Source organism: Homarus americanus, unplaced genomic scaffold, assembly GCF_018991925.1.
Source record: "Homarus americanus isolate GMGI-L3 unplaced genomic scaffold, GMGI_Hamer_2.0 scaffold39722, whole genome shotgun sequence".
Taxonomy (NCBI): domain Eukaryota; kingdom Metazoa; phylum Arthropoda; class Malacostraca; order Decapoda; family Nephropidae; genus Homarus; species Homarus americanus.
In genome coordinates this window covers 24,622-39,532 of record NW_024754262.1, presented here as the reverse complement: position 1 = coordinate 39,532, position 14,911 = coordinate 24,622, and the positions used below count along the sequence as shown (strand labels likewise).

Here is a 14,911-nt window from a genome sequence, read left to right as displayed (position 1 = left end):
TATTAAATGAATCCAAAAAATATAGTACTGTATAGCATAGGTAGCAAATAGCATCATTCCAATATCAGATGATGATCAACTTATCAAGGTGTACACTGTACACAATTTCACAAATAATTAATTTGCATTCTCATACAACCTATCGGCCTTATTCATTATTCATGTAAATATGTAATACCAACCACATACACATTATACCAGTGCATTTTTATATAACTCATTGTTGGCCTTAGTCATGTAAATAAACAGAAAACTTTAAACTTTAATGAAAAGTAAGTTTTTAGAAAAATTTGTTTGGCACACACCTTGGATGACATCCTGGTTATGAACTTAAGCAGTACTTAGCATAACCAAATATATTGACACAAAAAAATCCTAATTAAATTAACAAATACAGTGGGGTATGCTATAACGAACGGATCCTACTACGAATATTCCTATAACGAACGTTTTTACCTATAAAATTGAGAATGCTATAACGAACGCCAATCCTACAACGAACGCGGATGAATACGGGACTATTTCGCTTGGCGCATGAATATTGTTGTACCGCGTCAGGTGCCATCTTTGTCTCATTGTGTAGCCAGTGCACCACTGTTATTGTTGAAATTTCGTCTTTTGATATGGAAATAGAGTTATTTGTATAAATATTTCGTTATACAAGTGTACAATTGTAACAATGAATCGTCCAAAGCGAGTGAGAAAGCTCATAACTCTTGAAACTAAGAAAGAAATCATAAAGAAACGTGAGGATGGAACAAGCATTGCGAAACTTAGTGATGAGTATGGGATGGCTAAATCGACTATATGTACGATTTTGAAGAATAAAGAGGAGTTAAAAACTGTGCAAGTGGCTAAGGAAATCTCTAGACTTAGCAAAGCAAGGTGTAATGTGATTGAGGAGACGGAAAATTTACTCTTAGTGTGGATAAAGGAGAAAGAAATGGCAGGTGATAGCATTAGTGAAGCTATAATTTGTGAGAAGGCCAGACAATTGTTTGAGGACCTTAAAGCCAAGACTCCCAGTGCAAGTGATAGTGATGTGCCAGTGTTTAGGGGTACCAAGGGGTGGTTTACTGGTTTCAAAAGGAGAAATAAATTGCATAGTGTTGTGAGACATGGTGATGCTGCTAGTGCAGATAAGGAAGCAGCTAAGGAACACCATGACATTTTTTTAATGTGATTAAAGAGGGAGGCTTTGTTTCTCAGCAGGTATTCAACTGTGATGAAACTGGACTTTTTTTGAAAAAAATGCCTCGCCGTACATACTGTACATTACCAAGGAGGAAACTTCTGTCCCTGGCCATAAGCCAATGAAAGACAGGCTTACCCTCCTTCTTTGTGCTAATGCTTCTGGTGACTGCAAAATAAAGCCACTCCTTGTGTACCATGCAGAAAACCCCAGAGCTTTCAAAAACATTAGGAAGACCTGCCTTGGTGTTATGTGGCGGTCAAACCCAAAGGCTTGGGTGACCAGGAGTTTATTCTCTGAGTGGATGATTGAGGTGTTTGGACCCAGTGTTCGGGAATACCTCAGGGAGAATAATCTTCCACTGAAAGCTTTGTTGGTGATGGACAATGCACCAGTCCACCCTCCTAATTTGATGGTTGAATTGCCAGAGGAGCTCAACTTCATCACTGTGCACTTCTTGCCACCCAACACAACACCTCTCATCCAGCCCATGGATCAACAGGTAATTTCTAACTTTAAGAAGCTGTACACAAAGGCACTGTTTAGAAAATGTTTTGCATCCACTTCTTCCAGTGATGTTAGTTTGAAGGAATTTTGGAAGAGTCACTTCAATATAGCAGATGCTGTTTTTTTAATTACCTCAGCCTGGAAAGAGGTTACTGTGAGGTGTCTTTGTGCTGCTTGGAGGCCATTGTGGCCTGAATGTGTGCTTCAAAGAGACTTTGAAGGCTTCGAAGAGTTAGAAGAAGAGGCTGTTGTTCATGAAATTGTGTCTCTGGGCAATTCCATGGGCCTGGAAGTGGATGATGATGATGTTGAGGAGTTGGTGGAAGAGCACAATAAGGAACTGTCCACTGAGGAGCTGCTTGACCTTCACAAAGAAGAAGAGCTTAACTTCTGAGGAGTCAGGGGAGGATGAGGACAAGGAGGAAAGCTGCATCATTCCAGCCAAAGATCTCAAGGATGCGTTCTTTTGCTGGAGCAAACTGTCTAAGCTTGCTGAGGATTATCATCCTGATGTTGGTTCTGTGGAAAAGGCCATCAGTGTGTTTAATGACAATGTTATGAACTACTTTTGGAAGGTCCAGAAATCAAGGTTGAAGCAGCCAACCCTGGCTTCCTTCTTTAAAAAAGTAACAAAAGAACCTACAGACAAAGTGCCTGTAAGACAGTCACCAAAGAGGGCTAGGAAGGATGACTCCTCTCCTTCCACCTCTTCTCCATAATTCTCTCCTTTCCCCTCTCCTCCTCAGCCTCCTGTCCTGCATGCTGAACAACACTATGGTAAGATAAAGTACCGTATTGTTTACATTTTCCACAGAATTTTTTCAATGTTAAGTGGTTGTATTGGGGGCCTGGAACGGATTAATCCTATAACGAACGAGGTTCTACACCCAATTAGATTCGTTTTAGCATACCCAGCCTGACTGGCTGTTGGAGACGCGTCGTGGCGTCACACGCTTACAACAGACAGGAACAAACATGTATAAATTTTTTTAGCGGACTTAAAGTTAGCGGAACTAAATTTAGCGGAAGCTAATTGGTCCGCTAATGGTTTCCAAAGTTAGTGAAAACGCTTATCCACTAACGAGAAAGTTAGCTTCGCTAATTAGCGGTTAGCGGAACCGTGCCCACCACTGCTAACCACTAATGGTAAAGAAATAAAGCGAGACAATTGGGAACACCAACGTATGTACAGTAAGTGCGTGCATGTGAAAACATATCGTCATTTCTCTACATATGAATATGAAAGCAACACTTATTTAGTGTTCAAATACGTTTTAAATAATATTTACGCACGTAAAAGAAAAATTTTACTCACCAATGGTGGTAAAGTCTAAAACATAAGGACAGCCAATGAATATTGTGCGAGTTTTTACTCTGATGACGAAGTCATCAGGTTCAACTCTGGCTGAAGCTGTAGTTTTCCATAAAGCTGTTGCTGAAACTGTTCCTGAACCTGAAGTTATTGTTGAAGCTGCTGAATTTGATAGTGGAGCTGAAGTTGATTGTTTAGGCCTTCGAATAATAAAGCTGTTGAAAGAACCTTGCACAACTGCTTTCTTTTCTCATTATGCATCTTTATGTAGAGGTCATTTGCATTTATAAAAATTTTAATGCTTTGTTCTGTTAATGGATCCACTTCAGAAAATATGTTCATTGCTTGCTCCATATAATATCCACAAACCTCTCACCTTTTTCATATCGTTTTAACACATCTAGTTTCTGAGCTAAGCTTATACACTTTCTATTAGCTTTTGAAACAACACTACCATCACTTGCTCTCTTGCTCATGTTGAATAGGGATGCAAAAATGCTGTTTTTCTCCTTTTCCTGTTCAGTTGCGTGAAAACAAAGGGCCTGCCCCGCCAGCTGGGATTGTTTACACTAGTGATGCCGGTTTCACCACTAACAAGCCTGGCAGCCTCCAAGCGCAAGGTGTGTTTTTTTTTTAATATCGGTATTTAGTTATTATTTATACAAAAATGTAATATATTTTTTTAATTTCATTGTAAATACGAAGAAAATAATGGCGTAAATTGAATTGGGTCCTAAATTAACCAGGGTCTCGGATATGAATCTAATAATAATAATAATAATAATAATAATAATAATAATAATAATAATAATAATAATAATAAACGGTTTATTAATAGAGTTGCAGCCGGTGGCTTAACTGTACCTTAGTATCTACATAACGACTGAGGGTTAGGGAAATCGGTTATCCAGTTAGTCATATAAAAAAAATTTTTTTTTAAAAATCTAAATGATACAGTACAGTAAAGTAATAAATAATGATAATGGATACAGTACAGTGAAGTAATAAATAATAAGGAATGGATACAGTGTGACTGAGCATTAACCTTTAATGTAGTCAGTGAATGCATGGGATAATTTTCTAATTATACATGGAACTACATTAACTGGAAACGTTCGGTATAGAAAGTGTGTTTTTTTCGTAAGTCCGTAGTCGTAAGTCGGGGTCTGGGTGTACTGTAATATAAAAAATGCATTGACTATGCTTCACACTTTATTAAGAAAAAGAAAAAGTAAAAATTATAGGCATCATAATCAAGCTTACCTCATCCATTAACATTGCAACACCATCAGCAACAAGGAAGAGATCAGGCAGATCATGGGTTATGCCAAGGATGATGGCTGCCTGCTCAGCAAAACAGTGATGGCTGATGAGGCTGCTCAAATTTACGTCAAAACTCAGGTAGTTCTGGGTTTCTGAAGAAAACGCAAAATATCTAAGATTTTTAAGTGCCTGAAATGTCTCTCCCATCCATCAACTCTTTTGACACAGGAATACAAGAATCCTATCCAAATAAAATTGTTGCTCTGTTGACACTGCGAGTTAGACTCGAGGAAAGACGAAAAGAAAAAGAAATGAGTACCTTTATACAGTATACAGTATAACTTAATCCCATTCATCAGTGATTAAAAATTAAATAGTTATGACAAAAACAGTGTTTAAACTTTTTGATATTATTCCCGCACACTATGAGGTAAACAATATCACTGTGATCGCCACAACATATACAGTAACAATCCCTTCCCCTCCACCCCCCCAATTCAGTTACAGCAACAAGTGGTTTTCTAACTTAACCTGTATACTGTATCAACCTCTTGCCATTTTTGCTTCATATCTCCATCAAATGTACAACATAAACATGGAGTATAAATTCTCAATTAAAGATAAAAAGAAACATGAAATTTATCTAAATTCAATACGATAAACATGGAATTTATAAACTGCTTAAAATTTTGAAAACATGGGGTTTTAAATCTGAATTAAATATACCGTATATCTCGGCCTATAAGGCGTCGGGGTGCATAAGACAGCCCCACCAAATTTCCATTTAAAAAGTAGTTTTTGAGCTCTATTCGCTGTATAAGACCAGTACCCCAAATGTGACACTTACCCACTGACTCAGTAGTCCTCTACCAACCATCCTTGGTTTTTTAAAATAAGGCCAATTCACTTCAAGTAATGTCATCAAATGTTACCCGCTGGTGTAGTGTAAACACTAGTGACATCACTGAAGCGTCTGCTATTTACCGGTAACTGGAACTAATGTCGGTGTCGAGTAAAATTTTTCCATTTACTTGAAATGGATTTACCGATTTATTTGTTTATTTATTTATTTATAATATACTGTAACATATTAAACACACTGCAAGTATTTTCTTTAATTTATATGCTTGCTTCACACGAGACGATTGGTGGTGGGAGTGTTACCTCGTCTCGGTGGTGGGACTGTGTTCCCACTGTTTACCTTACTTTTTTTTTAGTAAGTTCTTTTTTGTTATATTTTTTACTAAAAGTGTTATTTTATGTGGATAAAAATGTTACAATGGACTTAAAACTATAAAAAATCATCTGAGCATGCTTGAAAACATACATATCGACACCAAGATCACCCAGATTGACCAACTACATCAATTTCTATAAGAAAAATCAACTTTTGAAGGTCAATATGGCGGTCATCTTGAAAAATGGTCGCCATCTTGGATTTTTAAATGGCCAATCAGGCAGACTTGACTTGTAACCATTAGAGAATTACCATGCCAAATTTGGTGCTTGTACCACCATTTTCATGATTCTCTTGAAAAATTGCATTTAGCTGCCCCACTAATGTCACCACTCCCATCTCAACATGACACTCGTATACTGAAATATTGTATTTCATACTACATATGACTTTACAAAAAGAAATGTCCACGTCTGGTTAAATAACTCTTGTTAAAGGCATTTTGTTTTCTTTATAAGCACTTTATTATACAGTACAGCGAAATAATATACAGTATTACCCCACCTAACGCGGTTTCACTTAACGCGTTTTATCATATACGCGGTGCCTCGCCAGAGCTGAACTTTCACTTAACACGGATTTTTTCCACATATACGCGGTGAGTGTCCGGCTTGAGACGCTATTTTTAGATTTGCCCCACCCGCCACCCGCCACCCTGCCTGACTGCCTGTTTTAGCTCATAAAATTCATACAAATTACCCGGCCAGAATATAATTTACATTGCTGGAATTCTTATAATTGGTGATCATTTTGAATATAAACATCATATATTTTGCATTAGAAATACAAATTATAGATAAAATGTTTTCTCTAGTAAATATGTTATCTTTTGTGCAAAATATATGACATTTATATTCAAAATATTCCTGGTCTTACAAGGAATCCAGCAATGTCAATTATATTATCCTAACTTTAGTTTGAGGTATTATTTATTAAAATTTAGTGGTTTTCCCACACATCTCCTTGGGACGGTTGGTGGGGGGTGGGGGGGGAGGGAGGGACCGACGGACCATCTGTTACCCCGTGAAGAATATTTTTTTTATTATTAACTGAAGATATTTGTTTTAGCTCATAAAATTCATACAAATTACCCGGTCAGAATATAATTTACATTGCTGGAATTCTTATAATTTGATGATCATTTTGAATATAAACATCATATATTTTGCATTAGACATACAAATTTTAGATAAAATGTTTTCTCTAGTAAATATGTTATCTTTTGTGCAAAATATATGACATTTATATTCAAAATATTCCTGGTCTTACAAGGAATCCAGCAATGTCAATTATATTATCCTAACTTTAATCTGAGGTATTATTTAATACAAAATGTTAAAATTTATTTTTTTCACCCACTCTTCTCTTGAAGGGAGGATTGGTGGGGGGTGGGGGGGAGGGTTGGGACTGACCGCGCGGTTGGAAGAGGGGGGAGGCAAGGTGGGGTACTTTGATTGACAGATAGTGTCCTGAAGAATATTTTTTTTTTTATTAACTGAAGATATTTGTTTTAGCTCATAAAATTCATACAAATTACCCGGCCAGAATATAATTTACATTGCTGGAATTCTTATAATTTGGTGATCATTTTGAATATAAACATCATATATTTTGCATTAGACATACAAATTTTAGATAAAATGTTTTCTCTAGTAAATATGTTATCTTTTGTGCAAAATATATGACATTTATATTCAAAATATTCCTGGTCTTACAAGGAATCCAGCAATGTCAATTGTATTATCCTAACTTTAGTTTGAGGTATTATTTATTAAAATTTAGTGGTTTTCCCCCAAAAATTTCTCAGAGAGGGAAGAGCCAGCAGTGTAGTGTGAGAAGAGGGGGAGGGAGTTGAGTCCATTATTTGAATGGACATTAACTTGGCGACTGTATTTCTCTATTTCTCTTAAGTATTAATTGTGTGCATGTACCATCATAAAATTAAGATGTTATTTTTACTACAACATAGTTATGTGTCTTCAAAAAGTGGAGTTTGGGGGTCGGGCTGGTTTCTATTGGAATTAATCCCATATGTTCTGTTGTTCACTTAACGCGGATTTCACTTAACACGGGACCCTCTGGGTTCTATTGACCGCGTTAAGTGGGGTACAACTGTACATGTAGATATAATACCAGTTGAATAAACGAAACTAAAAAACTGGAGATTGTAATTACAGTGAAGCCTTGACAACTCCATTATGAAGTTAGGGATTAGATGACGCCAAATTCAATCACCTTAATGCACTTTAAGAGAGAGGAGTCACCGTGCCAGGGCTTAATATTATCCTGGACCCTAGAGGTTGATGACGTATTGAGTGTCAGAGGCAGAAATACATCGATGTACACAGCACCTGATCCCAATCAACTCCAGTATAGGTGTTAATAATGTAGAGGTGACCAGGTGTGTTGCACGTTGGTAGTGTTGGATGGTGATGCAGGAAAGAGGTAGTGTGTTGAGGGTGGTGTGTGGTTATGACTCACTCCCACAACCCCCCCCACACCACTCACACATCCTCACAACTGTACCACAAAACCCCCACACTACTTACACATCCTCACAACACTACCACAACCCCCCACACCACATACACATCCTCACAACACTACCACAACCTCCCACACCACTTACACATCCTCACAACACTACCACAACCTCCCACACCACTCACACATCCTCACAACACTACCACAATCCCCCACACCACTCACACATTCCCACACCACTCACACATCCTCACAACACTACCACAATCCCCACACCACTCACACATCCCACACTCACATCCTCACACACTACCACAACCTCACAACACTACATCACAACACTCCACGCACCACTCACACATCCTCACAACACTACCACAACCCCCCACACCACATACACATCCTCACAACACTACCACAACCTCCCACACCACTTACACATCCTCACAACACTACCACAATCCCCCACACCACTCACACATCCTCACAACACTACCACAATCCCCCACACCACTCACACATCCTCACAACACTACCATAATAAAATTAATCATTTCTAGTGTGGTTGACTTCCTACACAAAGACAGGCTATAAATAGCCATCTTATCTCAACCTCCTTCCTTCCCCCTCCATCCCTCTGTTCTCAGAGAGGTCTTGGTAAATAACTTTTGTTTGTTTATTTTCATTGTTTGTCTAATTTATCATGTTGTATCAAAGTAATATTACTAAAAGTTTTAGGCAGCTACCAAACAGGGAGATACTACCGCCTGGGAAGATATTGGAAGCATAATGTACAGTATTGTCTAATGGTAGACCCTACTTCCATATGGCATCACGAAAATTGTGACCAAGTCTTAGGTTGCTGATTTATCTTTCTGCCTCATTTACACACAATTGCAGAGTTTCAATTGTTTCTCTTCCTTTGACAACACAACATACATACAATATAATGTTTCTCACCTTTGATCTTTTTTCCATTTATTTATGGTTGGTTATTTAAAATAATGCCAATTCACTTCAAGTATTGGCATCAAATTTTACCGGCTGGTGTACACTAGTGACTCACTTAAGCATCAATTATTTAACTGGAACTAATGTTGGTGTGAGTAAAATATTTCCATTTACTTGAAATAGATTTGCCAATTTATTTGTTTATTTATTTATTTATAATATACTGTAATACATTAAACACACTGCAAGTATTTTCTTTAATTTATATACTTGTTGGTCAACTTCACCTGGTAGGTGAAGTTGACCAGAAATTTATGGTGATCATTAAGGACCAAACTCGAATCCATGACGTGACTTCTGTTCATCATTCTCATCCTAAATTTACCACTGTCGGTAGTTTCAAGAATTAACTCAGTCATTTACTGAATATTCTTTGTAAAAAAATAAATTTTAAATTAATTATTTATAGGAGATAAGTATTATGATCAGTAAATATACAGATATGCATTACTGACCACCTCCGAACACAAGGACGGCTAAAAATAGCCACAGGCGGTCACAGTCAAGGTCACTTTCCCTTTCTTGTCACTGGCAAATGGGGGGGGGGTGATGATAGCAACTGTGTTTATTACCGGGGTATATTGTTGTTTTACGGTATGTTAGACAGGTTTATAATACATTTTTATTATTTTAATATACCGGTAATCTTCATTTTAATCCAGCTTCCCAAACGTAAGTATCAGTATAAAATAATTAGTGGTAGGACCTTGTCAGTGGTTTACCATGTTTCCATCACCACTCTTGACACGCTAAACCGCAATATTTAAGAGGTAAGAATTTTATCTCTGGTGCTTAAGACAACTCCCTAACTTTGGGCTGATTTTTTTTGTTCAAATTCCGTCTTATAGGCCGAGATATACGGTAAACATGATACAGTGATATCACTGTTAGCCAGAACAAATGGCGCAGAGCACTTCCAGGAATGAGAGATTTCCGGGTAATGAGACGACTTTCTCAAAGCCGGAAAAAAATCCCTTGTCCCCGGAATTTTCTGGGCAACAAAAAAAAAAATTTCTCGAAAGTTCCAGAAATTGCCCATTACATCATCTCCCAAACCCGGAAAAATATCCCTCATCCCCGGAATTTTCTGGGTAAAGGATTTTTTTCGGAATTTCAAGAAAATGCGCCTGATTTTCATATCTCAAACCCGGAAAAAACTTCCCCCATCCCGGGAATTTTCTGGGTATCGGGAAAATGTTCTCGTAATTTTCGGGAAAATGTGCCCCTCGGAAAATCGTTCCCAAAGCCGGAATTATCCAGAAAATCCCAGCTTTGGGAACGATTTTCCGAGAAAATTTCAATTCTGGCTATCGAAGAGTTCCAGGTTTGAGGATTCAGGCTTTTTTGTTCAATCCAGAATGCGACGTCTAGCTATATACCAAGGTATTTAAATGCCTAGCATTAACTCGCCAGGCCAACATACAGGCAATTAAAACATCTAATAATGACTTAAATACGTAATAGTGGGAGGACACGTCTCTACCTGGCATTTAATTGCAATTCTCAAAACCCCTCCCGCACCCTCCATCACACGCATTGCTACAATCATCTTCTTGCCTGGCGAATCAGTTGTAAACATGCACAAGGAAAGCTCTGCTAATTTGTGTTGTAATAGCTGAAATATTCAGTGCCACGGGGATTATATTTTTGGTATTTATACAGTACATCTTAGCACAGTGAGGAAATCGAGTGACTTTTATTTTGATTATGTCTCAGATATTGTGTTTGGGGCAATTTTTTATACGGTCTGGTCAAGAATGGCGACCGCGGCTCATCTTCTATCTACGAAGACAATCCATCTGCTTTCAAGTCACTTAGTGAACGACGTTGTTTTACGCCATCCGGGCTCGTCTTCACTGTGGGAATACATGTGTGTGTGTGTGTGTGTGTGTGTGTGTATATATATATATATATATATATATACACCTAGACCCCGAATTACGACTACCACAACTTAACAACTTAGCCCCCTCGATCAAATTCACTGTGGAATTAGAGCAAGACTGTAAATTGCCATTCCTAGACTGTCTGATACACAGAATAGGTAACACTTTTAAGTTCAGTATTTATAGAAAACCAACTAATGTGTGTTCATACATTCATTATTATTCTGCCCACCATAATAAAGTCAAACAGTCAGTATTTTCAACAATGTTTTTACGTGCCTTGAGAATTTGCAGTCCGGAATTCATCGATGAGGAATACAAATATATATATAATATTGGCTCAAACCTTAAATACCCTAGATCTTTCATAGACAAATGCTTAAACATTACTAAGAAAACTTTTTATAGAACTGACCCCAAGCCCACCCATGACCATAAGAATATCTTAATATTACCATTTCACAAAAATTTCTCACACATTCCTGCACAGCTAAAAACCTGGAACGTCAATGTGGCATTTAAAAACTCATGCACTGTTAAACAAATGTTAATCAAGAACTCCCCAACAACACAATTGGTTGCATTTATAAAGTTCCTTGCAAGGAATGTAATATGTTTTACTTAGGCCAGACAGGTAAAGATCTTGCAACTAGAATTAAACAACACAAATACAGTGTTAGGACAGGCCAGGAATCCAATGCTCTGTTTGTTCATTTGAGGGATAACAAGCATTGCATTGACTGGGATAATGCCTCCTCAATATTACCATGTAATTCAATTGATAGTAGGAACATCATAGACTCTAGTCTTATTAAACATACCGAAGCATTCAACATGAATTTGAGTAGCGGCATGTACAAGCTGGACAATTTTGTAATTAAGAAGATTTGTGATCAGGTGAGAAGGCCGGGTCACTTGACCATCTGACCTGACCACCAACTGTTGTGTGCTATTTAAAGATTAGTAGGGTCATTACCTAATACCTGACCATTGTGGACCTGGTCTCACCCTCCTCTGTATATATACACCTTGATTTGTATTACTCTCTCTAGTCTGTACTCACCCCTGAAGATGTGAATTACACGAAAGCGCTTGGGAACTTCGTGTTTTCTTCTTTCCTTGTGGTTATCAGCATATATATATATATATATATATATACTATATATATATATAAATATATATATCTATCTATATATATATATATCTATATATATATAGTATATATATATATATATATATATATATATATATATATATATATATATATATATATATATATATATATATATATATATATATATATATATATATATACACAGTCAACCCTCACTTTACGCGGTTAATGTAACCCACAGGGTACCGCGGAAAGTGAGAAACGCGTAAAGTAAATAACATAACATATGGGATTAAATGAAATAGAGACCAGCTGACCCCCAAACTCCACTTTTTCCAACACAATACCTATGTTCTAGTAAAAATTACATCTTAATTTTATGATGGTACATGCACACAATTAATACTTAAGAGAAATAGAGAAATACAGTCGCCAAGTTAATGTCCATTCAAATAATGGACTCAACTCCCTCCCCCTCTTCTCACACTACACTCCTGGCTCTTCCCTCTCTGAGAAATTTTTTGGGGAAAACCAGGTATAGTAATAAATAATACCTCAAACTAAAGTTAGGATAATATAATTGACATCGCTGGATTCCTTGTAAGACCAGGAATATTTTGAATACAAATGTCATATATTTTGCACAAAAGATAACATATTTACTCAGAGTAAACATTTTATCTAAAATTTGTATGTCTAATGCAAAATCTATGATGTTTATATTCAAAATGATCATCAAATTGTAAGAATTCCAGCAATGTAAATTATATTCTGGCCGGGTAATTTGTATGAATTTTATGAGCTAAAACAAATATCTTCAGTTAATAAAAAAATAATAATATTCTTCACTACACTATCTGTCAATCAAAGTACCCCACCTTGCCTCCCCCCTCTTCCAAGCGCCAGATGGTCGGTCCGTCCCAACCCTCCCCCCCCCCACCCCCCACCAATCCTCCCTTCAAGAGAAAGGTTGGGTGAAAAAACTAGATTTTAACATTTAGTATTAAATAATACCTCAGATTAAAGTTAGGATAATATAATTGACATTTCTGGATTCCTTGTAAAACCAGGAATATTTTGAATATAAATGTTATATATTTTGCACAAAAGATAACATATTTACTCAGAGTAAACATTATATCTAAAATTTGTATGTCTAATGCAAAATATATAATGTTTATATTCAAAATGATGATCAAATTGTAAGAATTCCAGCAATGGAAATTATATTCTGGCCGGGTAATTTGTATGAATTTTATGAGCTAAAACAAATATCTTCAGTGAATAAAAAAAAAAATATTCTTCACACCGTGGTGCCAGGTGGTCGGTCGCCGGTCCCTCCCTCCCTACCAGATGAATGTGTGGGAATACCAGACTGTTTACCTTTTTAGTAATAAATAATAAATCAGACTAAAGTTAGGATAATATAATTGACATTGCTGGATTCTTTGTAAGACCAGGAATATTTTGAATATAAATGTCATATATTTTGCACAAAAGATAACATATTTACTCAGAGTAACATTATATCTAAAATTTGTATGTCTAATGCAAAATCTATGATGTTTATATTCAAAATGATCATCAAATTGTAAGAATTCCAGCAATGTAAATTATATTCTGGCCGGGTAATTTGTATGAATTTTATGAGCTAAAACAAATATCTTCAGTTAATAAAAAAAAATATTCTTCACGACACTATCTGTCAATCAAAGTACCCCACCTTGCCTCCCCCCCTCTTCCAACCAGGCCAGATGGTCGGTCCGTCCCAACCCTTCCCCCCACCCCCCACCAATCCTCCCTTCAAGAGAAAGGTTGGGTGAAAAAACTAGATTTTAACATTTAGTCTTAAATAATACCTCAGATTAAAGTTAGGATAATATAATTGACATTGCTGGATTCCTTGTAAAACCAGGAATATTTTGAATATAAATGTCATATATTTTGCACAAAAGATAACATATTTACTCAGAGTAAACATTATATCTAAAATTTGTATGTCTAATGCAAAATATATGATGTTTATATTCAAAATGGTCATCAAATTGTAAGAATTCCAGCAATGTAAATTATATTCTGGCCGGGTAATTTGTATGAATTTTATGAGCTAAAACAAATATCTTCAGTTAATAAAAAAAAAAAATATTTTTCACACCCTGGTGCCAGGTGGTCAGTCGCCGGTCCCTCCCTACCAGATGAATGTGTGGGAATACCAGACTGTTTACCTTTTTAGTAATAAAAAATAAATCAGACTAAAGTTAGGATAATATAATTGACATTGCTGGATTCCTTGTAAGACCAGGAATATTTTGAATATAAATGTCATATATTTTGCACAAAAGATAACATATTTACTCAGAGTAAACATTATATCTAAAATTTGTATGTCTAATGCAAAATCTATGATGTTTATATTCAAAATGATCATCAAATTGTAAGAATTCCAGCAATGTAAATTATATTCTGGCCGGATAATTTGTATGAATTTTATGAGCTAAATAAAAAAATTATACTTCACCCGTGTAAAGGGGTACACCCACCGCGGAATGTGAGCATCCTGGGTTCTGGCAGGGCACCGCGTAAACGGAAACGCGGAATGTGGGACCGCGTAAAGTGAGGGTTGACTGTGTATATGTATATATATGTATGTATATATATATATATATATATATATATATATATATATATATATATATATATATATATATATATATATATATATATATATATATATATATATATATATATATATATATATATATATTTATATTTATATTTATATTTATATATATATACATATATATATATATATATATATATATATATATATATATATATATATATTACAGACCTCGCTTAACGTAATTTCTGATTAACTAACTGCCTCCATAAGGATCTTCAATTC

General features: G+C 36.0%; 1 protein-coding gene across 1 annotated transcript in view; it reads right to left on the bottom strand.

Moving 5' to 3' along the window:
- The window catches only part of LOC121855746, an 87,279-nt gene that overhangs the window by 51,537 nt on the left and 20,831 nt on the right, over window positions 1–14,911 (bottom strand). The window contains exon 6 of the mRNA XM_042350854.1: window positions 4,275–4,426. Coding sequence (XP_042206788.1) covers window positions 4,275–4,426 — 152 coding nt within the window. The remainder of the gene's footprint in view (window positions 1–4,274; window positions 4,427–14,911) is intronic.